General features: G+C 33.5%; 3 protein-coding genes and 1 pseudogene across 3 annotated transcripts; 1 reads left to right on the forward strand and 3 right to left on the reverse strand.

Annotated features, from left to right (window-relative positions):
• Positions 1 to 231: 231 nt before the first annotated feature.
• On the reverse strand, positions 232 to 3,593 carry LOC120262669 (E3 ubiquitin-protein ligase TRAIP-like). The gene is made up of 9 exons (XM_039270665.1): positions 3,442 to 3,593; positions 3,101 to 3,353; positions 2,921 to 3,022; positions 2,745 to 2,827; positions 2,554 to 2,670; positions 2,096 to 2,198; positions 1,333 to 2,002; positions 870 to 1,072; positions 232 to 779 (listed from the first exon to the last, which is right to left on the reverse strand). The coding sequence occupies exons 1-9, from the start codon at positions 3,591 to 3,593 to the stop codon at positions 684 to 686; spliced, it is 1,779 nt and encodes a 592-aa protein (XP_039126599.1). The 3' UTR covers positions 232 to 683.
• A 1,207-nt stretch (positions 3,594 to 4,800) lies between these two features.
• LOC120268958 lies at positions 4,801 to 8,152 on the reverse strand (annotated as a pseudogene).
• Positions 8,153 to 15,028: 6,876 nt separating this feature from the next.
• LOC120264367 (glutaminyl-peptide cyclotransferase) lies at positions 15,029 to 24,140 on the forward strand. The gene is made up of 11 exons (XM_039272186.1): positions 15,029 to 15,336; positions 17,386 to 17,442; positions 18,000 to 18,035; positions 18,883 to 18,947; positions 19,809 to 19,872; positions 20,241 to 20,358; positions 20,436 to 20,533; positions 21,276 to 21,346; positions 21,469 to 21,496; positions 22,699 to 22,753; positions 23,890 to 24,140. The coding sequence occupies exons 1-11, from the start codon at positions 15,052 to 15,054 to the stop codon at positions 23,988 to 23,990; spliced, it is 978 nt and encodes a 325-aa protein (XP_039128120.1). The 5' UTR covers positions 15,029 to 15,051; the 3' UTR covers positions 23,991 to 24,140.
• A 388-nt stretch (positions 24,141 to 24,528) lies between these two features.
• LOC120264547 (2-C-methyl-D-erythritol 2,4-cyclodiphosphate synthase, chloroplastic) lies at positions 24,529 to 27,342 on the reverse strand. Its single transcript, XM_039272368.1, is given in 4 exon segments — positions 24,529 to 24,918; positions 26,772 to 26,902; positions 26,979 to 27,169; positions 27,171 to 27,342. Coding segments are annotated over 4 exon segments (705 nt in total). The 5' UTR covers positions 27,320 to 27,342; the 3' UTR covers positions 24,529 to 24,684.
• Between the last annotated feature and the right edge of the window lie 191 nt (positions 27,343 to 27,533).

A 27,533-nucleotide genomic window follows, 5' to 3' on the forward strand; every position in this document is an offset into this window, starting at 1 on the left:
TTCTAAACCATTTCTAGAGAAATGCTTTCCCAGAGGGAAAAAAAGATTACTGGCAATTTTCCATTTTGTCCTGTACAAGATGCTTCTTTAAACCAGCTGCAGCTGGTATATTTCACACCACAGAATAGGAGTCATTGTAGCCATAGATGTGCTTGGTATAGGTATATTTCCTTAAATAATCTCTTTATGTTTTTAAATTTATCTTTTTAATCCCTTACTTTAAATTGTAATTTATTAGTCTTTTTACTGCTTTAATGAATCATATCAGTCTTTTTTCTTAATGGTTTAAAAAAAAACTAACATGACTAAATTAAAATAATAAAAAAAATTCAAAAAATTACAATTTAAAATAGAAAGACTAAAAGAGTAATTTGGAAAAGTGAATTATACATTTTGTAGAATATCCTCATTGGTTTACAATGTCTTGTTTGTAAATTGTATATCATTCAAGAAGTAAACTTTTAATTGAGATAAATCTCAATTTACATAATCAGGATCCCTGTTTATCTACAAAGACTAATTTTCTTGAATCATAATTATGACGGGAATAAAAATTTCATCCTAAATACTTCACAAAATTTGGCCTATCATGTAACTGATCAACAAAAGAATACATCAATGATCAGAAAACATGGAAACAAGAAACAAATACTTGGCCTGCTCAGTTTTATATAATGAACCTCCTAATTTTTCTCAAAGAAATGCTCTATCTGAAACTGACCATTTTGATTGGCTCCTAACTTGCATCTTTTGCTCGCCAATTTTTGCTCCTTGACACTCTGTGTTCAAAATGAAGTAATTGTTCTTTTAATTCCTGGAATAACCAAACAAAATAGCTAACTAACACTTAATACTTCATTTTAGCTTACCAAGTATTGATCATGAGCCCTGAGGACTTTGATTTTTCCTCCTCTCCCATCAGCTCCAACAGTAATCAAACTTCTCTTGTTTACTTGTGCTTGTGTGCCAAGAGATGCAGATGCAGAAGCTTTATGCTCTGCCAGCCTTCCCCACTTACTCACATTTCTTGTGGTGAAATCTTGCCCAAAATGTCCATGAAGAATTGGATCCCCTGGAAAACATAAAAATAATCAATCAAATTTTCCATTTTGTTTTCAGTGAATAAATGTTTTTCTTAGATCACTACTCTTTTGAAATCTGCATATATTTAGAGTTATTCTCAATGTGATACCAGAGCTATTATTTCAGATAAATCATTTTTTACTAAACCATTAGACCAAGCTTCTCAATGTCGATAATGAGAACTAATTCATGATGAACTGAATCTTAAGTATCTCACAATTTAAAATGGAGTTTAAAAAAAAGGCTTACTAGGGCAAGCAGCAAATTCATGAGCTTGAATATCTTTGTTTGCTGAAAGTTGGTGCTTGTGCACAGCATCCGCCAGGACTGCTTCTACATCCTTAGTTGAACTGGTTACATCTTTCACATTTCTATCTAAAGCTATTCTTGTAGTATCCCACTCATCCCTTTGTCTGAAACTGCTGGAAATTGAGGATTCTCCTGCAAGACTAATGCGCAGATGTGAAGAGGAAACACATTCTTGGTCAACATATTCTCTCTGGACATCTGCACCATGAGCATGTTTTTGTAATTTCTGGCGATATGAAAGATGAGCAGCTGAACTATTTTTGTTTCTTGAAGATATCAAAGTGTCTAAATTTTTTAAAAGAAGTTCATCATCGTCAATATCCACAGTGTCTTTGCATTCTTTGTACGTCAACGAAGTGAAATCCTTTTGAAGAGAAGTGTTTTCTATGTGTCCGCTCAAATGGTTGAGGCAATTACTAGAGTTAAGTTCTCTGTTTCTCACACAATTCTCAGTTTGATCTTGTAACGGACGGTTATCAATTGAACTGCTATTCTGCATGGCACGGTCAGTATTCACTCTTTCAGGTTTCAACAGAGTGAAGGTCTTAAGTTTCCTGAGTGTCACATTTTCTTTTTCCTCAACAGCCCTCTCCAATTCCTGTAGTCTTACCTGGTACATTCGAAAACAAGAAAATCTTCCAGTTTATTTTACGTATGATTCATGTGTGTAGACACTGAAATCAAGACTACAGAAACAACTCACTTTTAAATTTTTTATCTTTTCTTTTGCCTTAACAAATTTCTGTTGAGTTCGAGCTTCGGCTCTTCCTAATGCATTGCACTTTGCCATCAATTCTTTGTAGCTCCTAAAGAAGCATAGATTCATAGAAGTATAAACACAAAGAAAGAACATTGTGATTAATAAAGAACAGAGGTAAACTACATAATGGCAAAGCAAGAACATCAAATTAAAGAATTTGTGGCGTCTGTAAATGCTTATATTCAGAAGGAATGTAATTCAAGGATGCATTAGAGGTAATCCTATGAGGTAACTAGGTTATGGTGCCTACTTTAGTAATCCTGGAGAAACAATCCATGTAAATTCTGAATGTTATAGATGCAGGAGGTGTCACTGATCCTGAAACTGATGACTAATCTACGAATGATCGAACAGGTTATCTATAGAACTCAAAACCGAAGGGCATAATAATCTAGGCATACTTGTTACGGAGGGCAAGCGAGCTCTTCAAAACATCGATAACATTAGCATGGTTAGCACCATGACCTATAGACGCAAGTTTCACCATCTCCTCCTCCCCAAGGTTCAAGTCTGTCACCCTGACAAAGAAGTAAGAAAAACACAGCTGATAAGAAGCTAACTAGTTCCAATAATCAATCACAGCCGGCCTTACAACTTCAATGCGGCGAGCTCTTTAGCAAGCATCAGATTCCTCTCCTCTAACTTCAAGCACTCCGATGATTTCCTCGATAGTTCCTGCCACCAAAGACAGCACATACATCGAACCGTAAAAAGCTACAAAAACGAAACTCGATAAATGGTTTTAACTAGTTCTGAAAAGGGATTAACCTCGTTCTTTTGCCGAACCAATCTATCCAAACACTTATTCTCACTTCTAACTTCTTCATTCCTAGCCTCTTCTAATTTCACAAACTCTTTCCATTTAGAAAGCTGGAGCAAAAGAAAGCATAAGACAATTAGGGTTCTTTTCAAGATGAGATTTTTATTCGCTAGGATCAAGTGAACTACCTCTTTGTTGAGTTCCTGGAGATGCATCTGCTGGCTTTGGAAACTGGAAGTCATGGAGGAAAGCTTCCCTTCCAATCTCTTCACTTTCTCGCCCAATGCTTCAGCATCGATGCCATCGGAGTGAAGAAGCTGGGTGGCGTCGCCAGAGGACTGGAAGTAGAGGCGAGTGAGGCTTTTCTGGGAGCAGGATTGCTTGCAAATGGGGCAAGTTGGCTTCTTCCCTGAGGGGCAGTACTCCAGCCATTGTTGAAGGCTTTGAAGAACCGGAATCCGAATAATAGATCAGATGAAATAGATCCACAAATGAGATGGGAAAGAGAAAAGGGGATTAGGGTTTGTACCAGAGCTCATGGAAGACATGACCGCAAAGAGAGATTGATTGGAGATCCTCGATGATGGGCTTGAGGTCCTCGTAGCAGATGGAGCAGAGGGGCTTTTGGCCTCCGACTCCGGCGCCGGAGCCGGCGCCGGCGTCGGAGATGAGATGGGCCATGATTGGGATGGTAACGAGGGAGTGGAGGTATTAGGGTTGCGTTGTGGCGCGAATTTCAGGAAAGAATGAGAATTTGGCGGGAAGTGAAAATTTAAAATTAGTTTATAATATTTAGAATTTTCGTTGAATTTTATCGTTTTTGTTAGGAAAAAAAATGGATATATACCTTTGGTAAAATTATATATAACTTTTTACCATATTAGATGTGTTTTTCTTATTTCTTTCAATACTGTAGTATATATTGTCTGAAAATAATTACTAAAAAGTAATTAATAAAAGTAAAAATAAAATAAAATCTTATGAAATTTTTATATTATAAATTTCAATTCAATCTAAGTGACCAGTGAATAATATGATGCTCCTTTTTCCATTGATTTGTAAAGTATTGCATCGACAAAATTAAAATACAACATAAAAAAAACTCAAGAATTCCAAATTAAATGGTTTTATAGTTGTTTTTTTATTCGAGCAATTTATTGGAAATATTTGACTCAAAAGAGTCAACCACATTTTTACTTATACATCATTTTTATATCTTTCAATTATTTGTGAAATTAATTATATGATAATTAGCCAGCTAGATTAATACAGTTTTAGTGCCCAAAAAAAAAAAAACCACTAGACTTAAAGAAGCTATCTTACTGATTAGACAGAGTCTCAGTCTTGCTAACCCCCTTATAGTTGAGTTGAAAAATTCCTCTAACACTAAACTGGATCACAACATTCCTCATATGTTATTCATTTTGTATTATTTTTTCTTTTTTTTCAATAAATTGTGATTTATCCATTTTTACTAAATAAATAAATAAAATATAGCTTTGCTTAATTATGGATTCATGATGAGTAAGCTCATAATGCTAGAAAGGATGCAGCGCATTGAATCATAAAATGATAAAATTTATGTTAAAAATAATTTTGGAATATTTTTTAATTAGAAGTGAAATTTCTAGTGCCCTCTATCTCTTCTCTTCGTCCCTCTTTCCATGGAGATACACAAGTAAATACAATTCCTATAACAGTATAAATCAATCACCCATTTTTTTTAAGAGAAAAAACAAGCAATTTTCTCATCTTTGAAACCCAAACAGAGATAGAAAGGATACAAAGAAATATAAGTGGATATGATTATATGAATGACCTCATCTTTAACAATGACTTTTCTAGCTAAGAAAGGAACCAATAAATAAATAAAAAAGAGCATATGATTGTGAACCTTAATTAAAGATAAATCCACTTGTTCTTATTACTTAAAACCAAACACTCAACTCACAAATACACACTTTCATGTTACACAAAGCCAAACACATTTAGACACTCTCACAAAAACCACACTTCCATGATACTTAAACCAAACACACTCTAGCTCACACCAATAGCTAAAACTTTGATTCAAAATACTACCAAACAAATTAAACCAAAACATTCTTCAAACGTGCATGATGCATGCATGCAATCTGATTACTTAATCAGAATGCGTGCAATGTAATTATATACTTAATTAATTAATCAGTTGATTTTCCTGCAATTGGTTCTGATCTCACCATTGCTGCCTGTCAATGGACTAATATTGCCCATCTTCACCATTGCACTTGCAAAAGCACTGGTGAACTTGGAGGCATTGGAACTGTAAGTTTTGACTTGAGAGTCAGTGGATCCATTGTTAAAGAGCTGTTGATCAGAATGCAGAAGGCCCTTCTGGTTAACCAAGTTCTTGTAGTATGAGTTATCGAATGTCGTCGGCGTGGAGGCATCGAGCGGAGAGAGGTTGTTATCGCTGCCGGAGCTCGGGCAGTTGCTTTGCAATGATGTTTTGAATGATGAAGCAATGTTGTTCTCATTGTAAATTCGGTTGCGGAAGGATGTGCACCTAGCTTGGCCTATTGTATGTGCACCTGTCGTATGTAAGAAGAGCAAAGTCCTTAAATACATAGGATGTGTTTTGTTAGTGAACAGAGAGAGGATGCCTGTGTTTATAGGATTTTTAAATAATGGACAAATGAGTAGGATGGGTCAAAATAATACAAAAATGAGTACAATGTGCTTCATAATAATTAAAAAGCGTATGAAAAATAAATCTCTCGTGTGGTGGTGTGCGGAGTGATGGAGATTCGAATCTTTCATTGAGAAATTAAGCTTCATAGTAATGTCATGAGCCTACACTCACGCATTATAGACAGATCATGTCGTTTGTCATAAAAAAAAATAAATAAATGAGATAGAAATGCTAATTACTTTCTTGCATTACAGTGGAGAAAATTTTTTATATTAATTGTTGATATTTTGATTTAATTAATATCAATTAGAATTAAATATTTATAATTAATAATAGATACTTATTAAAATGACTAAACCTCATAAGTAAAATGAGTTGGAGGAATAAATTATGGACATTTAATTTGTTAGAAAGGGAGTAACTAAATCAGCAAATATTGAACATATAACAAAATATCATTAATCAAATGTATAAACATGATCTAACACTATGAAGGTATTTAGTTGGGGAATTATAGGAATGTGGGATTAAATTTTCAAATATTGGATTGGAGGAAAACTTTTTAATTGAATGGGTTGTGTCTGAGTTTTGATTTTTAGATTTCAACGATAAGTTTAGTAGAAATAGAATTGGACCATTATGATTGATTATATACAAAGTATCATTGAGCGGTTTAGATCTGCATGCATTAAAAAAAAAATGTATATGTATATATGTATAATATTAGTATACCTGAGAGGGTAACCATGTCAGTGGCGCTGAGGCCTTTCTTAGAGAAACGCCGATGATAGATTACTTAGGTCGAAGGTCGGTAGTGGGATGTCACTATTTGCAGCACTGACACTTGCAGTTGTTGCATCTCTTCGTCCCAGTTGCACTCTCCAAGATGGACCTCCCAACTTTTGCATGCATAACAAAATTTATGATTAATTAAACATCATTTAATTACACATGTTAATAATATTTTAATCTTACTTTCCATATGCCATTCTTTGTAGAGATGGCCATCAGTTTTTCTTTTTCAACATTTTTTTTTTAATACGATAGGCAGTTGTTCATTTAGTTTGTTAAGGAATAGAGAACTCAGTTAGGTTCTACATAGGACAATAAAAATCTTCAATTAATATATACATCCAAAAAAATTTATTAGAATTATATCAAACTAATAAATTTTTCCTATGTGATTACTATTTATTTAATAATTTTATTATTTCATAAAATTTCAGGACTATGTGATTCATTGTAAAAAAAATAATAATAATATTCACTTTTTTCTCTATAATAAGATTATTAATTACTCGGTGGATTTATTTGGGTCATTTACCATTAAGTAGTTTATACAAATCATTAAATTTTTGAGAAAAAAAAAATATGACTTTTCCCATATGAGACCACCTAATACCCATTTGAAACAGCATCACGAACATTACTTGCTTGGTGAACAATGGATGAACGTACGTACCAATATAATACACAAGCGCAGGGTTATGACTCTGCGCCTCCCATTCACTACCCATGTGACAATCCATTGCATGCGTCACCAATAGTTGTCTCAACATTATTATTTGATATTATTATATTTATTAGTAATGTCATTAGAGTTACATGCATGCGCAATTTATGGAAATTAATCAAAAGTTTGATGCATCATGTAAACTTACAGCAACAACAGAGTCACGAGCAGCAACGGCAAGAATGTCAGCACATGATACAGTTTGTTTGCAAACACTCTCAACTTGTGTCTTGATATTGTCAATAACATCATACCCTCTTATTGAGTTTTGGTTTGCTCCAGCCGTCTTTTCTCCTGTGAAGTTGGAAGTATCATCCAGCAGAATTGAACCATCACAGCCCTGTTACACAATAAACAAATTCAATATTCAATATTATTAATTTCTCTACTTAATTAAGATCACTTTTGGATAAAGATGCATGTATATTACATGACAAAAATTCTAAAATAAGCTGATATATATATATATATATATATATAACTTAGAAAATATATATCAACAAAAAAGAAGTTAATCTCCAAGTTTTGACTATTCTCGTATCAATTGCATTCTTACTTTTGACTATGGCTCCTGCATGTTTTGTTGATAAATGAGTCATGCATATATAATCTCATAATTAAGAGGACTTGTGTAGCAAACAAACTCAAATATATTATTATAAGTTAACATGCAGGGTTGACCTTAAGTTGACCTCACTTTATGTCTAAACATGCAGATATATATATATATATATATATATAAAAATAGAAATACAAAACCTAATTAACTTGAAAAACTAAAATGATAAAAGAATTTTATAACAAAACAAAACACTTGCATTAACAAAACAGTCATGGAAATGAAGACGAAGAAGAGAAGCTCCCATGCGAGCTTCCTTCTTCACAGCAGCCTTAACAGCAGTTTGAATGGTGGACAAAGCCTTAGGACAAGACTTTATCATAGAAAGTGGAAGATAATTGAGCTGAAGCCATGGAAACAGCTGCAACCAAGAAGAAGAAGAAGAAGAAGAAGAAGAAGAAAGCCAAAGAATTAGTAAAGGTGGCCATTGTGTACAAGTATCACACTTTGCAAAAACAAGAGAAGAACATTAGGTATATATAGGCAACTAGCTAGGTCTCTTTTGCATGGCACTTTGGACATTAACATCTTAAGAAATATCATGCAGTGGTGGCCAGCTAATATATTTATTATTAGTCTTTCTTTTTATGAAGAAAATTATATGGTTTTAGCCTTTTAGGTTGTGCATGGAATTTGGTTGTGTGAATGGAGGTGGAATGGGGAATCATATTTAGTCAATATGTTCAGGCTGTAGAATTTTTTTTTTAAGATAAGGGTCATTCTTGTCTAACTTTTTTTTTTTAATTTTTAATTTTTATGGGTTTGCATTATTACCCAACTTTGAAACTTCTTGATTTCCAAATTAAGCAAGGGATGAAGAGACGTTCAACCTCCTTAATTTGTCACTCTTTCTTAGAGCATCATAGTTGTAATCCATTAATGTTTTACTTTTTTACTTTGAGTTGTAATCCATTGTTGTAAGACATTATTGTAATCCATTAATTTTTAGATAAGCAACTTAAGATACATAATGATTAAATTTTAAAAGTGAAAAGTGAAATCACGGAATGGTTGCACTTAATTAAAGTCAAATTAAATAAAGACATGGCTCAAATATTAAAATCTATGTAATTAAAAAAAAAAATCAAATATGAGAATTGAAGGGTTAAAGTCAATCCCTGTAAAGTCATCTGTAACCCAACATGCACTACTGTATTTGGTTTCAAGTCCTTGATATGACTTTTGCATAGGAAGTTATTACTCTTTAATTTTACCATTTGTTAAGGAAGGGGAAGGCGCTCATGTTTTTTATTTTTGGGAAAAAAAAAAAATTAAACTTCTCATTTAGTTAGTAGATATGGGTGAAGTTAATATTTTATATATTTTCATCTTAAATTATTAGGATTAACGTGAAAGACCGCACTTCAGTAAAATTGATTTTTTTGCATAAAATTTGAACAATCCCTATTTTTTCTTTCTCGTAAACCATTTGAGATTAATATCACTTGATTTATGTCTTTTGAGGAAAAATGACTCATGTGAGTTGACTTTTTCCTACTCCTTGTTTATTTTACCATAAAAGAAAAACACACATTTCTCTCATTTTTCTTTTTTTTTTTTAATTTAAATTAAAATCTATTTTAATATTTTTATAACTGAAGAAAGATGAGTTTGGTGAGATATATTATATTACTTTCTGCCATCCCTCCAACCATCCCTATATATCCCGGTGGAAATCTTATTAATTAAACTCTTGATCATTTTGATGCTCTTTCCCTCTCTGTAATTTTTCCATTTTCACTTTCAATCAATTTTAAAAAGTGGGACTTTTACCAAGCTCTTTGCTTTTTGACACATTTAAGAATAAATGAGTCAAAAATGAATAGACAAATTAAATTAAACAATAATTCTTTAAATGTATTGGAGAGGAGAATATTAGAACTGTGATTTGGATAAATATATATATATATATATATATATATATATAATTGATGATCTACTTTTTCTAGCTTTATTTGTGAACAGAATAAATGTCTTTGGTCACTTTATAATAGTTATAATATACATAAGGGTTTAAGTGGGTTGTGCTTAGAAGTTGAACATGTTTTATTGACCATTGGCATGTAAGTGTGCATTCACCAATTGATCAAGTTGGCAGTGGTCATATATATATGCCTCAAATTTCCTCCCTATGAATTGACATTGGGCATATGAAATGGCATTAATAAATATATAACTCTAGAAGACCATAAAGATGAAATAGTACTAAAGGCTAAAGCATGCAGGAGACTTCTTTGAGAAGGGTGGTTGGCCTGTTTGGTTTGGGCGTGGCCTATTTGACCTCATCAAACTCTTTTATTAGTTCTCTCAAGATTTTTTATTTGGTGTTCTCAGCATTCACATGACGTTTTCTTGGAAGGATTTATTTGAAATTTTAAATTCATGGTTGCCTACCTAATGATTATTCACCTTGACTCAAGATTTTTTATATATATAAAAATCAATGTAGATATGTGCACAAATGAGAAGTGAGTTAATATCACAACTGGATTGTGACCTCATTTTGTATGAGCTGATATTCGAACTTGGTTTCTCAATAAAAATATAAATAACCTATACAAGAGGTCGAGTACCTATAAACTAAAAGTTGATTGGCACCTTGACTTAGGATTTGAGGTTAATCCAGTTTCTTATAATTATGTCGAATTAAAATTAGTTCAAAATTTGAGTAGGTGGAAAACTCACTAATTTGATTTGAATTTGATAAATTCCATTGTAATTGACGCACATTCATATTTCTCTGTCATTTTGACCGCGTTTATCATTTGTGTTAACATAAATAAATAAATAAATAAATAAATTGGTTGGATCCCGCGATGTGTGGAAAATTAATAATAGTAATGCATGCTCCCAACAATAGTATTGTTTTCAATATTATATATATTGATTAAAGGTGTCTTTTTACGCATAGCTTAGAAGGTTTTTTCACTCTGTTTTCTTAATGTTTTAAAATATTAATATTTACGTATCAATGATTTAAATGATTTAAAGCTGATTAAGTTTAGTTTTCGGGGCTAACTTTGTGTTGATTATTTTATATAATTTTTGATCGAAATGAAAACAAATTGGAAAAGTAAGAACCATTGTTCAAAATCTAAATAAATAAAAATGAGAGACATGATTTACAAGTTTTGTAACTAATATTTTGTTTTTTAAAATTATAAATAATATGCATCAAAAGGAGAAACATTTATATATATATATATATATAAACATGTTTTCTACTAACATCTTCAGAGCGTCCGCAAGGAGCGAAAAATAAGAGAAAGATTATGAAGGATAAAAATAAAAATAAGGGTGAAAAAAGAGGGCAATACACAAAGTGTCCGCAAGGAATGAAAAGTAAAAGAAAAAATAGAGAAGAGAGATAGAGATAAAAGTGAAGAGAAAGAGCAAAACACAGTAACACATCAGCATTGTTGATTAATTTGTTCACTTCACTGTGCACACAATTGGGTGATGTGTAATAGTTGGATATGAATCCAACTGCTGATATCTAGATGGCCGAGTAAAAAACTGTCCCTTTATATATATATATATGTGTGTATATTTGGATATTTGTATATACAATATCTTTTTATTATATGTAATAGATATCTATTATTAAATTGTTAGAATAACCAACATTGGTGTGCCCCAAATAATACAGTACGGGAGTCCTGCACGGACGTAAAGTGTTCAAATCTCACTTTCATGTATAATGAATAATATAAATAGTATGACTTGACAGGCTTATATATTTTATAAATAATAAAAAAAAATTAGAATGTTATATCTATGTAATAAAGAGGCAAAGCTTTATAAAAAAAAAATTAAATAAATAAAGAGGCAAGTCTGAGACATAGTTGGCCATGCAATCATGCTAATTAAATCAGACTCTTGCGAGTGACAACTATCTTAATGTCAACTAATTACGCCCAACTTTAGCAATTAAGCAAGTGCAAATCAGTAAATTTTCAAAACCATATTAACATGCTAAGTATGACACATTTGTCGAAATCCACAAAGGAAAGTTGAGACACCGAATTAATAAGAGAAAATATCAGTGGCGGAGCCAGAGATTATGGGGCAGGGGGGTGAATTACGAAAAAATTAATTAATTAATAAAATTTTTAATTTTTTTTAAATTTATCCATATGTTAATTTTAAATCATACATTTTTAAAAAAACTCTATACTCCGAATATAATTTTATATATTATATAAACTAATTTATAAAAACCAAAAACTAAAACATAGATTTTTTTTAAATATACTATATGAAATAATTTATAAAATATTAATAGATCAAATAAAAAAATTTGAAAATAATTTTTAAAAAATTATTACGCTTTAGAGGATAGTTATTAATTTGTTAATTTATAAAATATTAATAGATCAAATAAAAAATTTGTAAATAAATTTTTTAAAAATTATTATGCTTTAGAGGATAGGTATTAATTTGTTAATTTATAAAATATTAATAAATCAAATAAAAAAGTTTGTAAATAAATTTTTAAAAAATTATTACTCTTTAGAGGATAAGTATTAATTTGTTAAAAAATATTTTTTTAAATAAAAACCCTTAAAAAGGGAGGGAAGTTTAAAAAATATTTTTTTTAAAATAAAAACCCCTAAAAAAGGGAGGGATATTGGAGAGAGAGAGAGACAGTTTTTTGAAAAAATAAAAATACAAAAGGGGGATTTTACCAGATAAATATATATATATATATATATATATAGAGAGAGAGAGAGAGAGAGAGAGAAATAAAAATAAAAACAGAAATGGGGGACGGGAAGGGGGGCGGTGGTTCGCCGGTGACGAGGATGGCGGAGAGAGAGAGAAAGGGATAAACGGAGGGGGGGCGGGGGTTCACCGGCGACAGGAGGGCGGCGAGAGAGAGAGGGGTAAGAAGGAGCGGGGGAGGGGGTTCGCCGGCGACAGGGGGCAGCCGCCGCCCCCTCCCCTCCGCCCCTGAGAGAAATCATACTCTTATTGGTCATCTAACAAAGAGTGTATGTGTCTTTGTAAATCAAACTTATATTGTCATCTGAAAAGAATATTGCATCTTTGTAAACAGACAGGTAATGCCAAATATAATGTGAAATAGAGACAACTATGGATTAATTATTCTATTCTAGGGGGAATTTTTTTTATTTAAATAATTTAAATATATTGATTTGAGTTGGGTTTACTTAAAAATTAAAGAAATATTAATTTCAAACAATCTAAAAAAATTGTTTATAAATTATGCTACACCTTTCGTATTTTTCTACTGTGTGAAGTATTTTAAGAACAAAATGAATAAATCATATTCATTCGAAAATAAAATGTTCTGCAAATTTAATTATGAAGAAGAAATATTTTTTTTTAATTAACTTATATTAAAAAATAAATTAAATAAAATTTAGTACATAGATAAATATATTTTTTATTCATCCTAATAAACATCTGGGTAAATTATTTAATTATTTAGTTTTTTAAATATTTATTTTATTAAATAATATATCATTAATTAAAAATAATTCTATTTACACTTAATTTTAATAAATATTAATTAATTCTCCCACCTGGGCCTAACTCAATGGTTTTTTAAAATAAAAATATCTTTAATATTAAAAAATCTTTAGTTTGAGAATTTGTAAATCACTATAACCGATAGTTTGATACACTTTTATACTTGTCTATAATGCTTCCAAAAAAATTTTTAAAGTAAATTTTTTTTTTGGGTAAATTACATGTTTAGTCTACTAAATTATTCGTGTTTTTCTAATTTAGTTACTGAACTAAAAAAAATTCAATTTAGTCACTAACGTCAGCATTTCCTTCAAATTAAGTCACTCACCTCAACGTTGTTACCTTTGATACTAAGTTGGCGCGCCATCTCACCTGACATGCATCGGACTTTCTCTTGAGTTGTTGATGATGGACGGTGGCGGGGGATAGTGTGGGTTTGAGGTTGAAGCGGGAGAGGCCGGCGGAGGAATTGTTGTTAAGGTTTGGGATGACGACAATTTGTGGGAGGAGGGAGATGGAGAAATATTGTCTCTGTTCATCTTGATTTGGGTTATGGAAGGAGTGAGTTTTGTGGGTGGTATGAGTTCTATGGGGTTTTCAACAAGCATGGATGCTCGCACGTTGCCGTCTTTTGTCGAGATCGGATGCACGAGTTGGTGGTGGAAGGCTGGAGAAGAATGGATCAGCGCAGGAGGAGTGGGAGGGCGTGATGGGGTGGAGCTTAGAGAGAATGGACGCCGAGGTCTCAGGAGGACATTGAACCTTGACGAAGACCAACACCTGGCAGTGCGAGTTACGAACACCAAACTGCAACCATGTGGGGTCCACCACCATTGTGGCAGTGGTCATGCCGGAGTAGTATATATGGTATGGTTTAGTGTACTGTCAATCTCTCTATCAATGATTGTGAGAAAAATGCTTGAATAACACTCTCAATATTTTGTGAGGCTTTGCTTATGGAAGAGTTGGGAGCTTGGTTGCTAGTTTGATCGAGCTGCATCGCCGGATATGAGACCTATTGTTTCTTCTCTCTCACTGCTTTCGGTGTCGCTGCCACCGCCCTCATCATCTGGGGTAAATGATGCGATCCTAAACTCCGGTAGTGATGGTGAGTGTTAGCTTTAATTGGCATCCGTTGATAGGTTATGATAGAACTATAGATTAATGAGAGTTGTCTTTCTTTATAATGATTTGATATTGTTTTATTTTGTGCAGGAAAAAATAGCAATACTACGACCATTGTTTTTATTGTTGTATTCATGGTGATTACCGGAATTGTTATCTTCTCTGATGTTTGCATTTATTTGAGGAGGAAAAGCAAGAGGAAACCAATTAGACGATTGTCGTCCGGTAAGTTATTCCATTTTTGTTTCTACCATGCTACTGATATTTCTAAACATTGTAAAAATCAAAACTTCAGTAGATGGAGGAGATGAATCAGAATTTGTGAGTGATGAATCTATAGGGTTTGATTTGGCAACTCTCCGAGATGCTACAAATTATTTCTCTGAGGAGAATAAACTTGGAGCAAGTGGATTTGATGTAATTTATAAGATAGGTGACAATGGATTGCTGAAGTGGAATGTCACATCAACAGTTCAAGAGAAAATTTGACACATGTCAGGTGAAGTGGCGCGCCAACTCAACATTAGAGTAATGGAGTTAAAAGTGAGTGGCTTAATTGGAAGAAAATGCTAACATCAATTAAAATATTTTTAGTTTAGTGATCAAATTAGAAAAACACGAATAATTTTTTTTTTACACAGAGTTGTAATAAAAAAAAAAGGAAAAAAAAAATTACATAGAAAAAGCAGTGGTTTGTTGAGGCCGAGAGGAAATGGCTCTCGGTTCTTCGAAGAAGAAAGTGAAGCGCAGGAGTTCAGAGCTCTCCGCTTCCATGGCTTCCTCGTATCCAGCGCAACCCAAGGCCCTCGCATCCCGCTCTAAGAAGCACTCAGGGATCCTCAACGCAACCTGCCTCCTTCCCACGCTGCTCGCTCTCTCCCTCTTTGTCTTCTTCTTTGTCTTTTGGAAGAACATCGATGCCCTGGAATCGGAACCTCTGTTCTTCACCATCGATGTCGTTAAAGAGTTCCCTCACGACCCCGATGCCTTCACGCAGGTGCCCTTCATCAATCTCGATCCACTCTTGTTAATTTGAGTCGAATTCTTTGATTGTGAGAGGTTTCAGTGGCCTTTCAGTTCTTTTTCCATGATTGATGCTTACTCTTTTTGAATAAATTTTGTCTGTGATCTTAAGCGTTTGTTGAATGATTAACTATCGATTAAGCCTTGAATCTTTGATCAATGGGGATGTGTTCGTGAGGTGAATTTGAGATTTAGACAATATGAAAGCTAACATTATGGACTTAGGCAATGATATTTATTATTCGCAAGGAGATTTTCTAGTCTTGTTTGTTTGACCTTTGTGTATCTCTTTGCACCTTAAATTTGCATTCTTGCTATTGTTTCACCATGTTCCTTTTTTTTTGGGTGCGTTCTGAACGTGGATTTTTGAATTTTGTAATCAAACATAGTCATTTTTTAGAGAATACAATGATAGCAGTTTTTGTCAGTAGACTGGAATCACCCTTGATATTTCTTGATCATGTGGCTTCTTGATAGTTTTTTTCTTCTTCTTCATTAGACTTGAATTGATATTTCTTGATTAAGTGGCTTCTCGATAGCTTTTCATCTTCATTTGACTTGAATTGGCCTTTATATTTCTTGATCAAGTGGCTTCTTGATAGCTGTCCTTCTCCATTTATTTTGAATTGCCCTTGTTATTTCTTGATCAAGTGGCTTCTTGATAGCTGTTCTTCTTCATTTGACTTGAATCACCCTTGATATTTCTTGATCATGTGGCTTCCTGATAGCTTTTTATTCTTCATTAGACTTGAAATTGCCCTTGATATTTCTTGATCAAGTGACTTTTTGATAGCTGTTTTCTTTCATCAAATTGGTCTTGATATTTTCTTGATCATGTGGCTTTTTTGCTTTTGCTGATTTAAAAATTATCATTGTACAACCTCCTCTCTTGATATAGATTTCTTAGAACCTAATAGCAAGAAGAGGAAGCAGGCATAGAATTAGTGCCGGAAACATACTTGTCCCAACTAGTGGGAAGCAGTCATGAGGCAGGGATGCTTGAAGCTTTTCACTTTATGATCATAATCATGAATCATGGTAGTTCACACAATCTGTAACATTTTTATCAAGAAATGCCTATTTCTCAACCATGCCATATAATCTTTGGTCTTTCAAAAAATATCATTGATTCAAGTTGGCCAAGAACACTACTAATCTATTTAATAAGTTTGTCTTTATTGGATTGGGTTGTAGGACTTCTGATGGAATGGGATGTTCTCCAATATTGCATTTAGCATCAACTTATTAAAATGATATTGAAGTTCTTCTGTTGCAATCTCGACATGAGAATGTTGCTTTAACCTGACCATTGATACCACTAACAAGATTCAAGAATCCCCTATATTTGCATACTAGAAATTCACAATATCCTGTTAACAGGCTTAAAAGTATATCACCTAATCCAGACTTGAATCCTTTTGAATATTCATTCATGAGGAAATAAGAATCTGAGCCAACCAAAAAATCAATAATTTATAGTCAAACACATAAATTGTGAGGTGCACCGAGAATATGGATAACCTTGAGGGTGACCATGTGCAACCACACTCCTGTCATTTCTTGCCACTAAAATTTCTGGGTGATTTATAGTATCAAAAACAACTGTTACCATCTCCAGAATCATGCTAGGAATTAGAAAATGAGAATTCAAGCTATTGCCAGTTATATGAAATTCCTATATTCATTCTTAATCTTTATGCTCTTTTTTATTTACCATTGATTTCAACTTCATATCAATCAGAATCCGTCAAATGACGGGGCTTGTCTAGGCTTTGACTGATCTAGGAAGTGGACTGCTTACCAACTCATACATACTCTGATCGGTTTCTCGATCCCAATTTCTTGGTTTTCTTTCTGTTCTAATTCACTTTTATGACCATACCATGCAGTTGTAGTGTAGATTCACTTGTTTTTACATGTGTCTTCTATATTTTATTCCATAAATTGTATATGCCTAGATAATTGGTTGCCATGTTTATTTTTGTTAGCCGAATTGTGGACAACATTATTTGTATATTTTCAGGGGCTTGTATATGGAGGAAATGATACATTATTTGAATCAACAGGTCTTTATGGAAGGGTATGATGTCCTTTTTGATCAAAGTGCTTTTATTATCTCATGAACTCAACAATTTGCCAGCTTACTTGCTATATACAGGTTTTTGTTTCTCATAAACTCCTTTTATCTCCTTGATAATAAATTTTAAACATCATATTATTTGCTTGGACCACATTAAATGCACATGTTTCATATTTGCTCAAGTAGTTACATTTTTAATAAGCTACACATTAAGATTTCATCATGAAGTTACCTTCTCTTGAAGATTCTGGTTATCTGTAATCTAGCATGTGTAGAGATTTTGCCAATCTTCTAATGAGTATAAAGTTGTTCGTGTGGATGGTTTTAGAGAACTCGTTCAATTTTTGGAATATGTAGATGGATCATGAGATTTAGGTTATTGTGGATTCTTTGGATTTTAAGTTTTTTGCTTGTGTTTGGTTTGTCTTTCTAGATTTAACTTATTGTTTTTTTCACCCATCATTTTTTTTGTGATCTATAATATCCATGGAAAACATGCTCTTAACTTTTTCACCAATTTGACTGTTCTAACTTAAAAATCCTTGTTCTTTGTACAGTCATCAATCAGACGGGTTCATCTTCAGACTGGGGAGGTAAATGTTCGAAATGGAACCTCCTTGGCCTTTATTAGTTTTTGCAGTACTAGTGTTCATTGGACAATTATTTACATTTTCTGCTTGATATTTTGCAATTGAGTTTTTAATCAGCTGGGTTGCAATGCTCGTTTTCATTTAACTAGCTTGGATTTTCTTGTGCACTATTGCATGTGATTCATGAGAGAAGCACTTATAATAATTTGATACATGGTAGAAAGAAAGAAAGGAGCATAATTAAACGTGGCTATTTCTTTCTCAAATCCATTTCTCACTGCTGCACTGCAGCAATGAAAACTTTCATAAAGTTTCACTTCATCATGGGTTCAGCTATTCTGCACTGAAAAGAGGGAATATTTTGCTTCCAACTTAAGTAATTTTTACTTTGTATTGATTTTTTTCCCTCATTCACTTTTCAATAATTTCTTCCTTTTTCTTTTACATTTCCTATTGAATTTCTTTCAAATGCTCTGGCACTTTTTGCCCGACCTTCTTCCACCTCATCCCTTTTGCAACTTTAATCTCTCTTGCCACCTGATCCCTTTTCCTTGATTTAAAATCTCAATCTGCTCCTAAGACAGCACTTCCCTATATTTTTTCATGTTACTTGCATCCCTAAGCTACATTCTCAACTGCCTCTGCCTTTTATTGAGAATGAGTGAAAAGCTTGCTTATAGAGGGGACTTTTGGGGCTGAAATTGCGTCTGAAGTAGTTTTTGAACAAGTTTGTCTGACTGATCTAATATATGGCTTGTTCAAGCATTGAAGAGTTTCAGTGTACACATGGTTTAATTAATATCATGATTATTCATGAGTTTCACCTTGTTCTTGTTTAATTGATTCTCAGGTTCAGGCTTCTCATCAAATGGGCAAGTCCTTTTTTGGGGAAGGTCTTACTCTTTTAGGTGAAAGGTTTGTGGGAATCTTTCTTTGTTGTCAGCTTAATTTATGATAGGTGAAAGTTTTTTGGTCGCACAAATTAAATATATCAATTAATTGTTGTACGCTATAATTTGGTTAAACCAAATTATAATAAGCAATATGAATCAATTACTTGTCTGTTAAATGATTGGTTACACATTAATTATTTACTGTTAAAAACAGTGGCTAATAAAGTTCATATTTTAAAAAATTAAAAGTATGTAATTGCGTGACACTGCATGACTGAAATGAACAAAATGACTGAAACTGAAACGTTGGAACACACTAAAGCCATTGAATTTGTATGCTGATTCACAGGGGTGGGTCCAGGATTTTAGTTCAATGGGGGCAATTGGAAAAAAAAACAACTATGACAACTATGTTTTAATTTTTAATTTTAGTGAGGACGAAATTAAAATTTTGTATACCCATGGACTTTTCAAATGGGCAACTATCCCCACTGCCCCAATGTATATTTGTAGGGACGATCTGTAGATTCTATGAGGCTCAATGTTGATGCAGGAAGGCGGCAAAAGGTAATGAACTTAATGGAATTCACCCACTTAAAGAAGTTGGTCATTACAGAAGAAGCAGTTGCATATTTTGCTTGTTAGATCCAGAGTATCTAGGCGATTTTATATATAAACCTGGAGACCTAGATTCATAAATTGTGAACAAAAAGATTTGACAAATGTTGTCATTGTGGTTGTAGGCGATATGAATATGAGCAAATGTTACAATGTTTATTGACAAGTATACATTGTGTTAATTGAATAAAATTGCAAATGCACAAGTTTCTAGATCATTGATTCCAGGTTAAACTATCTAAATTATATGATCTTTCTTGTGTAGGTTATTCCAAGTTACTTGGCAGACAAAAATTGGTTTCGTGTATGATCGCAATAATCTTAGCAGAGTTTGTTCTGAACCCATTTATGATTTTCTATGTTCTCTTGAGTTCATTTAGATTCTACTTTACCTTTTAAGTTTTTAAGCATTCTGATTTTTTTCATGATCTTCTATTTGAAATATGGTTTTTTTGTCAAAATCATTGGAGTATCTTTAAGGATACAAGTTTTCTAGTAACACCAATCATTCTAAGTTTTTCCAAACTTGAAATATCTTGGCAGTGTTCTCTCACGCAATGTCTTTTAATTTACTTTAAGAAAGTTTGACATTTATTCATTTTTTTGAAGTTGATAAAGGTTTATTGGTTTTTGAGAAAATTACCCTTCAAGGAGAGAGAGAGATTGGAGACTCACTACCACAATGTGTTTGTTGCAGCGTAAAAAGTTTACTCATCAGATGCAGGATGGGTGGGGATTGGCAACAGATGGAAGGGTCATATATGGGAGTGATGGAAGTTCGACACTTTATCAACTTGATCCCCATACATTCAAAGGTCTTTTAGCTCAAGATATATTGCCTTATTAAATTTCTCCAACTTTTCTCTCTAATATTGGTTATGTTCTAGTTCAGTCCTTGGAAGTGCTACTGTGCGGTATAAGAATCATGAAGTTCCACATCTCAATGAACTGGAGTACATAAATGGTGAAGTATGGGCCAATGTGTGGATGGTGAGAAAGTAACTCAAATGTCTGAATTTATTATGATTTCCATATTCATTTTGATTACTAATGCTATTGAATGTTATGTATTACATAATTCAACTTAACATAGTAGCAAAAGTGTGTCAATTTGAACTTGCCACTGGAGTCTTCTGTATTACCTCCATTGGTCACGTTTGTTAGCAGGTTTGCGAAGCAAATTTGTGATTGTCGTAATTTGATATTCTAATGTTGTAGGTAACTAGTGGCATGATCTTTTTAAAAAGAGTCTGTTTGTAAAAGAAAATACGTGTAATTGTCTATTGATCCTTCAAAAATATTGCGATTGTTTATATGTTTCATATGCACTGAAAACCCAAAATGTTTGATCCCACACACCTGTTTACCAACCCAATATAAAACTAATGTAATTTATTATTGTAAAAATTGGGAAAAAAAATTATAATTGTAAATTTCTAACCCACCAATTAACACTTTGAATAAAGTTGGTTTACTTTTTAATTAAACAGGTGAAAAGATAGGGTTTGTGGTAACTTTACCATTTTTATTAATCAATACTGAGATAATCTATGAATTTTGTGGGAAGGGTTATAAATTTTTTTTTTTTATATAATTTAAATTTTGGTGTATATGGTTAATTGCAATATTTTGATGGGTAAATAATAGACAGTTAGGCGTATATGAACACATTATTTGTCAAATTAGGTTGCTGAGCAGAGTGGCATACTAAATCCAAAATTGCATTGTGCAGACTAATTGCATTGCTAGAATTTCTCCAAAAGATGGAATGGTGCATAGTTGGATCCTTCTCCATGGATTGAGGTTTGCTCCGTTCCCTCTGAATAGAAAGTCTCATTATGGCATCAGGGCTATTTAATCTATTTCTTTGGTGCATTTTTTTTTTAATTCAAGAAATCACATAAGGTTGTTTTTGTATTTTTCAGGCAAGGCCTGTTACAATCTGGGTATACTGTAAGTCACATTTTCTGATGTTTTTTATACAGATTACTGTCAACTGGCCATATATTTTTTTTTATGTTTTTTATCTTGCTCTAGGTAAAGAGGATTTTTACTGTTTGCACACTTTTACTTGTCAAATTCAGTGCATTCTCCCACTGATTTTGGGCAAGTGTTTTTGCTCACTCCTGTTGATATTATGAAAGGTCACCCAATGCTGTCTCCTCCTTTGCCTTATAGTTTCTTAGTCATTCTTGTGCTTATATATTTCTGTAATCAAAGTTTTCAAGCGAATTTTGGTTTGATAAATTCATGGTGTGCCTTTTCTTTATTGGTTTGATTAACACAATCTGATGTATTTTTCCTCTGTGTTCTTTATACTTATCAATGCTTGCGGAAGTATCATCTGTGTATTTGTGCTTCACTGCTTCTAAATAAAAGAAATTGCTTACTATGATGTTGAAAAGTTTCTAGGACAAATTTTGATGGTTATGACACACTCTTACAAAATTGAGGAGATTATTTGATACTAAAAAAAAAAAAAAAACATGGTAAAATAAAAATGTATATGAAAGAGTTTGTGAAAAAGTATCTCAGATGTTTGCTGAAATGAAGTCTAGATAGATAGTTTCAGTTGAATTAGTTAAATGGAACTGGAATGTGAAGGGCATGGAGCGTGGAAAATTATAAGGACCTTTGAGGCCTTAAAGATTATAATTCATTTACTTTTGGTTCTTTGATGACTTCAGATTTAACTACAAATTTTCTGAAAGTATTCTATATTTGGAAAACAGGAGCCAATAGATGGAAAAGTTTTGGTAGAACTTCAAATACTCTTTAGAGCCATTGTTCTCATCCCTGCTCTTTGAAACAATTGATTTGATTTCAATTGCTGTATTAAAGAATTGATTTTTGCCTCATGCCCTTTTTTGGTACTTTCATCTGTAATAGAATAACTAGCAGCTTGTCCGGTTAGTTCATTTGTCCTAGCCAGCTCTTTTGGTATCTTTACCATTTTACCTAATTATATGAAATGTTTACTTATAGGAAACAGCTTTCTCTACTCATAGGTGGCAAATCTACTTTTAATATTGAACTCGTTGCTAATTGTATTTTTATCAAAGAAACTGTAAATTGAGCCTTAAATCCACATGTCTTAACATGAATTGTTTGATTTTATCCTGACTTATTGGTCATTGTAACTTTTGATCTTCCAGGGAATAGATGTTCTGAATGGCATTGCATGGGATGAAGAAAGTAATCGGCTGTTCGGTGGGTATCGGTTTTCTCTATTTTTATTTTTTATTTTTAAATGTTAATGCAAACATGCTCACTCTTACACTGTGTTTAGTTGGGGGATGAGTCCTATTGCTTGGATTTAGTTTTCAGGAATTTTTTTTGGGTATGTCATTCTATTTTCGGTGTCATGATACACATGAATACCTGATGCAGCGGTATACCTGAAAACCGTTGATTTGCGCAGAATACCCGGTAGCAATCTTCCAACGCCTGTTGATCAAAGATAACCAGGATTGGGAAAAGAGTAAATAGATCTCATTATTCAATAAAATAATGATCACAAAGTTGTCTTTACTCTTGCCCTTAGCCCTTAGGCTTACAATAAATGGGCGAACTAAAGATATGAAAACAACCCTAAAAAGAAGTTAATTTGAAAATATGCCAAAAATGGCAAATTCTCAAATTTTAGCAAGAAATAAAAGGCTTTACGAATAAAGACTATTTCCAGAAAAGGGCTTACAATCAGAGATTTTTAGCTTAAGATATAATAAAATCAATTATTACAATAAACGGCAAAATTAGGGTTTTCGAGGCCTATATGATGGAATTTGGCCGAATTTCGGTATGGCTCATGAGCCTGTGCAACAAGCTTGTGACTTTTGTTTGTTGACCCATTTTCCATCAAATTAGACCCATAAAACCCAAAAACTCCACCGCCCGAAAAAATGACCAAAGCCCCTCTGCTAGGTTGAGTCCCATTTCTGCATGAACGCACAGGTTAGCTCCTCGATACATCCCGCATCAATACCTTTGTTAAGGCATCAAGCAATTATTAGAGAAACCAACACATATCAAACTTGGTTGAAATTATAGCCCCTGCATTGTTTGTATATTGGAGATTCAAGGAACTATTGAAAATAAAGTTATAAGAATTAATTTATAAGTATTAGTTTGTCATCAAAGACAGAAGAAAATTCTGGTTCTAGTTTTATTGTGGTACTATCAAGCGGTGCATGTGCCATGGTTCTAGTTCTGAAGGAGAATTAAAGATTTCCTAATCTGCTTGCCATTTATGATAACATTCTAACATCCAACATGAGTAGTTTGCATTGTATCCCTGCAATTGCTGTTATTTATACCTGTATACCTTATTGTTGTTATGTTTGCAGTGACAGGGAAGCTCTGGCCAAAGCTTTACGAGTTCAAGTTGCGTCCGGTGACATCCCCGCTTGATGGGTCGATACAGAAACTATGTCCATTGCATTCCTAAAATGATGGATTGTTCTCAATACAAGGAAAATAAATAGATACAGATGAAGAATTGAATTTAGAGAATGTTGGAAACATGAATTGTATGAAAAGCAGCTATACTTGTCATGAACTCCGACAAATTTGTTGCACTTCAGTTAGGTTGTACTTATCTCCTGTTCTTTTTATCCTTCAGTGAAATTACCATTTTTTAAGAAATGGTTGGTTGTACAACTACCAGGGCCATTGCCAATATATATATATATATATATCTCTCTTCTTGTTCATGTTTTAGGTCATACTTAACACAGTCACAATCAGAAGTATTTACCGAATGCAGGAATCTTAGGTTTTACAAATAGCATTATGGGATACATATTGTGTTGGAGTAAACCCTTTTTCTTTGTTGAAATGCTTTTGTGAAAGGACAAAAAAAACCCTACAAATCTGGAAATTAAATGTATGCTTCCAGCAGTATAAAATTTTACAGAAAGATTTAACTGTATAGGGGAGCATTTAAAATAGGATGTTAATTGATTGCTTATCAATAACAAGATGTATATTGTAAGCCAAACAACTTGGCAGCCTTTGAGCAGATAATTTCAGCCTAAAAGTATATTTATATGCATATACATGACAATGATATTCTCTTTCAACGTTCGCATACAATTGCCGGAAAAATAAGGGGTTCATCCCATTTAATTTACAGTTTGACATCATTTTCTCATTAGTAAAACTACTGTATGAGCTGCTATGCTTCGATTCTCGCCGAGACTATCAACCTTCTCATGAGTCTTGGCTTTCAAATTCACGACTGACGGGTCAGCTCCAAGAAGATCGCATAAGTTTGCCCGGATCACCTCCTTGTGTGGGCTCAGTTTTGGTCTCTGTAGGATCAGAGTGGCATCCAAGTTCCCAAGCTCATACCCGGCCTCATGCATTAGCCTTACCTGGAATAATAAAGTCTCATAGTAAAATTTCATTATTTCATTATTAGAGGTTATCTATAATTACCCACTTGATGCTTAAACACGGAGAGGAAACCAAGTCGATGAGATAAATGCTAGCTGTTAGCATAGCAACACAAATGAAAAGTTGATTTACTAAATAAACATGTGAATTGAAGTAGACCTATTGAGCATTAATTTCAATGCAAGGTGACTAAACAAGTCAGCAACTGTTAATGAGCCTTCACATTCTATTCATTGATCATCTAGCTACATTAACTACATCAACTTCAATTTTAACCTAATGAAGTCCCTTTTAGAACTTAAGAAACATATCTTATCACAGTAGCCCAGCATCAAACTCATTGTAATGAACTGTCATATTGTCTAAGTTCTGAGAAGAGGGGCTTTGCAAACACTCTGATTTGTATCCATAAACCACAAAATTAGCATTTGGCTTGCAATCCCACAAGGCTAGAGCTTTGGAAATTATCCCAATGACAAGGAAAAAAAATACTGACAATTAGGTGTAGATGTGCAACACATAACAAGTAACTCGAATAGTTTTTGTGGCCACAAACAAAAATGCCAAACCTATCTGCACTGTATATGAATATCAAGGGGCCTTGCATTCACTCAGTCCCTTCAGTCAACTACAAACAGGGTTTCTAATTAGTAATACACTAGTCCCATATTATGCATGGGACAAAAAGGTGGTTGTTTGTTAAGTGTTGTTATTGGGCTTTGGAGTCGTGGCAGATAACAAAATATCCTCTATCAGTTACCTGCCACACTTCTTTCCACCATAATGAAGCTTCTTTTGGCTGTCTTCACCTATGGACCATAGGCTAAACCAAAAAAAATGCATACTCAATATTTGAATGTTATCTTTTCCATCTCAATTTTCCATGACCTTTATAATCTGAAACCTAAGATCTTGACATAATGTTATAACAGTAAACAAGCATCCAGCACCAACCCAATTAATAGTAATATCCACAATGGCAACTGTGAGATGTCGCTAAAAAAACCACTCAAACTATATAGTCATAAAAATTAACTATGCCTCTCACTTTTAAAAAAGCTAATTCTAAACTACCCATAGTCTCTAGATTAGTTTAGATAATAGCAAATGTGATATTAGCATTAGAGATATATATATATATATATATACATATCCTTTAAGCTAACCAAGATACAGAAGTACTCCTAGAAACTCTGCAACAGCATGAGAATTTTTACAAATGTCATTCAATAGAAAAAAAAGATTCATACTAATGAATATTCCTTCAAGACAAAAAAGATTCAATAAAATACTAATCTGTATAACAAGAACCATTGAAATTTAACTCATTCAGTACAAATAATCCACTTCCATAGGCATGCCCAACAGCCCAAACCTCCAATTTGCTGAGATACAATTACAATAGCAACACTCTACCAAATTTTACAATTGAAACTAACCAAGAATACAAACATAGCAAATTGAGACTGGATTCATTTCAAAATAACAATCACCCAACCAAAGATCACTGATCACAAGAATTAAACTATAAGAAATCTACAACACAACCAGAGGGCAAGGTTAAATAGTCCAAAGTAGAAGTAGAATCAAGACTAAGCAAGCATGGCCAGTATCCTAGCATCAATAAAATCAACTAACAGACTCCCCAAGAACCCGAAAAAAAAAAAGCACTTTGAAACCAGATTCATTTCCAAATAGCAATCATCCAACCAAAAGATCAATGATCACAAGAATCAAGCCATAAGAATTCTACAAAATAAACAGAGAGCACAGTCAAACAGTTCAAAAATAGAAGTAGAATCAAAGAAAAAAACAAAAAAAAACAACTCACAGCCTCCTTTAAGAACACCGAGGAAGCAGCACCACGCCATCTGGGATCAGTGTCAGGAAAGATCTGGCCAATGTCCGGAAGCCCCAAAGCCCCCAATATAGCGTCCACTACACAGTGAAGCAACACATCCCCTGCAACAACACGGAAACACAAACCCTAACCAACCAAAACTAGAAAATCCAAAAACCAGGCCACAAAAGAAATTACCATCGGAGTGAGCTTCGCAACCCCGGTCATGGGGGATGTCGATCCCGCCGATGATCAAAGGGTACCCAGGTTCAAGCCTATGGAGATCAAATCCATGGCCAACACGGAAGGGCAAGACGGGAAGCGGCCGAGAAGGCGATGGGGATGCGGAGGCAGCTTGTTCCACCTGGATGGCGGAGATTGGTGAGGAGGTTTCGTGGAATCCGAAGAGATTGGGAGGAAGAAGGGAAGGCATAGGGAATTGGGGAAGTAGGAGAGATCGAGAAAGAGGGTGTTCGGTTGGAGATGGGGAGGTGGAGGGAGAGAAGGGAGCAGGAGGAGAAGAGAGAAGAAGACGCCATTGAAGTAGAGAATGAGAGAAAAGATGGGTTTTTTATATATATATGAAAGCCAGAGAGAAGAGAGTTCCAAGAGAATCCCTCTGCGGTTGATACCAAGTTAGGTTGGCGGCATGAAAAGCATGGACTTGCCAAAGCCACACAATTTTTTTCAGTTTCTTTTATTTTATTTGATTAATTTTTTCATTAAAAAAATAAATAAATTATAGTTAAATTA

The sequence above is a fragment of the Dioscorea cayenensis genome, chromosome 1, assembly GCF_009730915.1.
Source record: "Dioscorea cayenensis subsp. rotundata cultivar TDr96_F1 chromosome 1, TDr96_F1_v2_PseudoChromosome.rev07_lg8_w22 25.fasta, whole genome shotgun sequence".
NCBI lineage: Eukaryota > Viridiplantae > Streptophyta > Magnoliopsida > Dioscoreales > Dioscoreaceae > Dioscorea > Dioscorea cayenensis.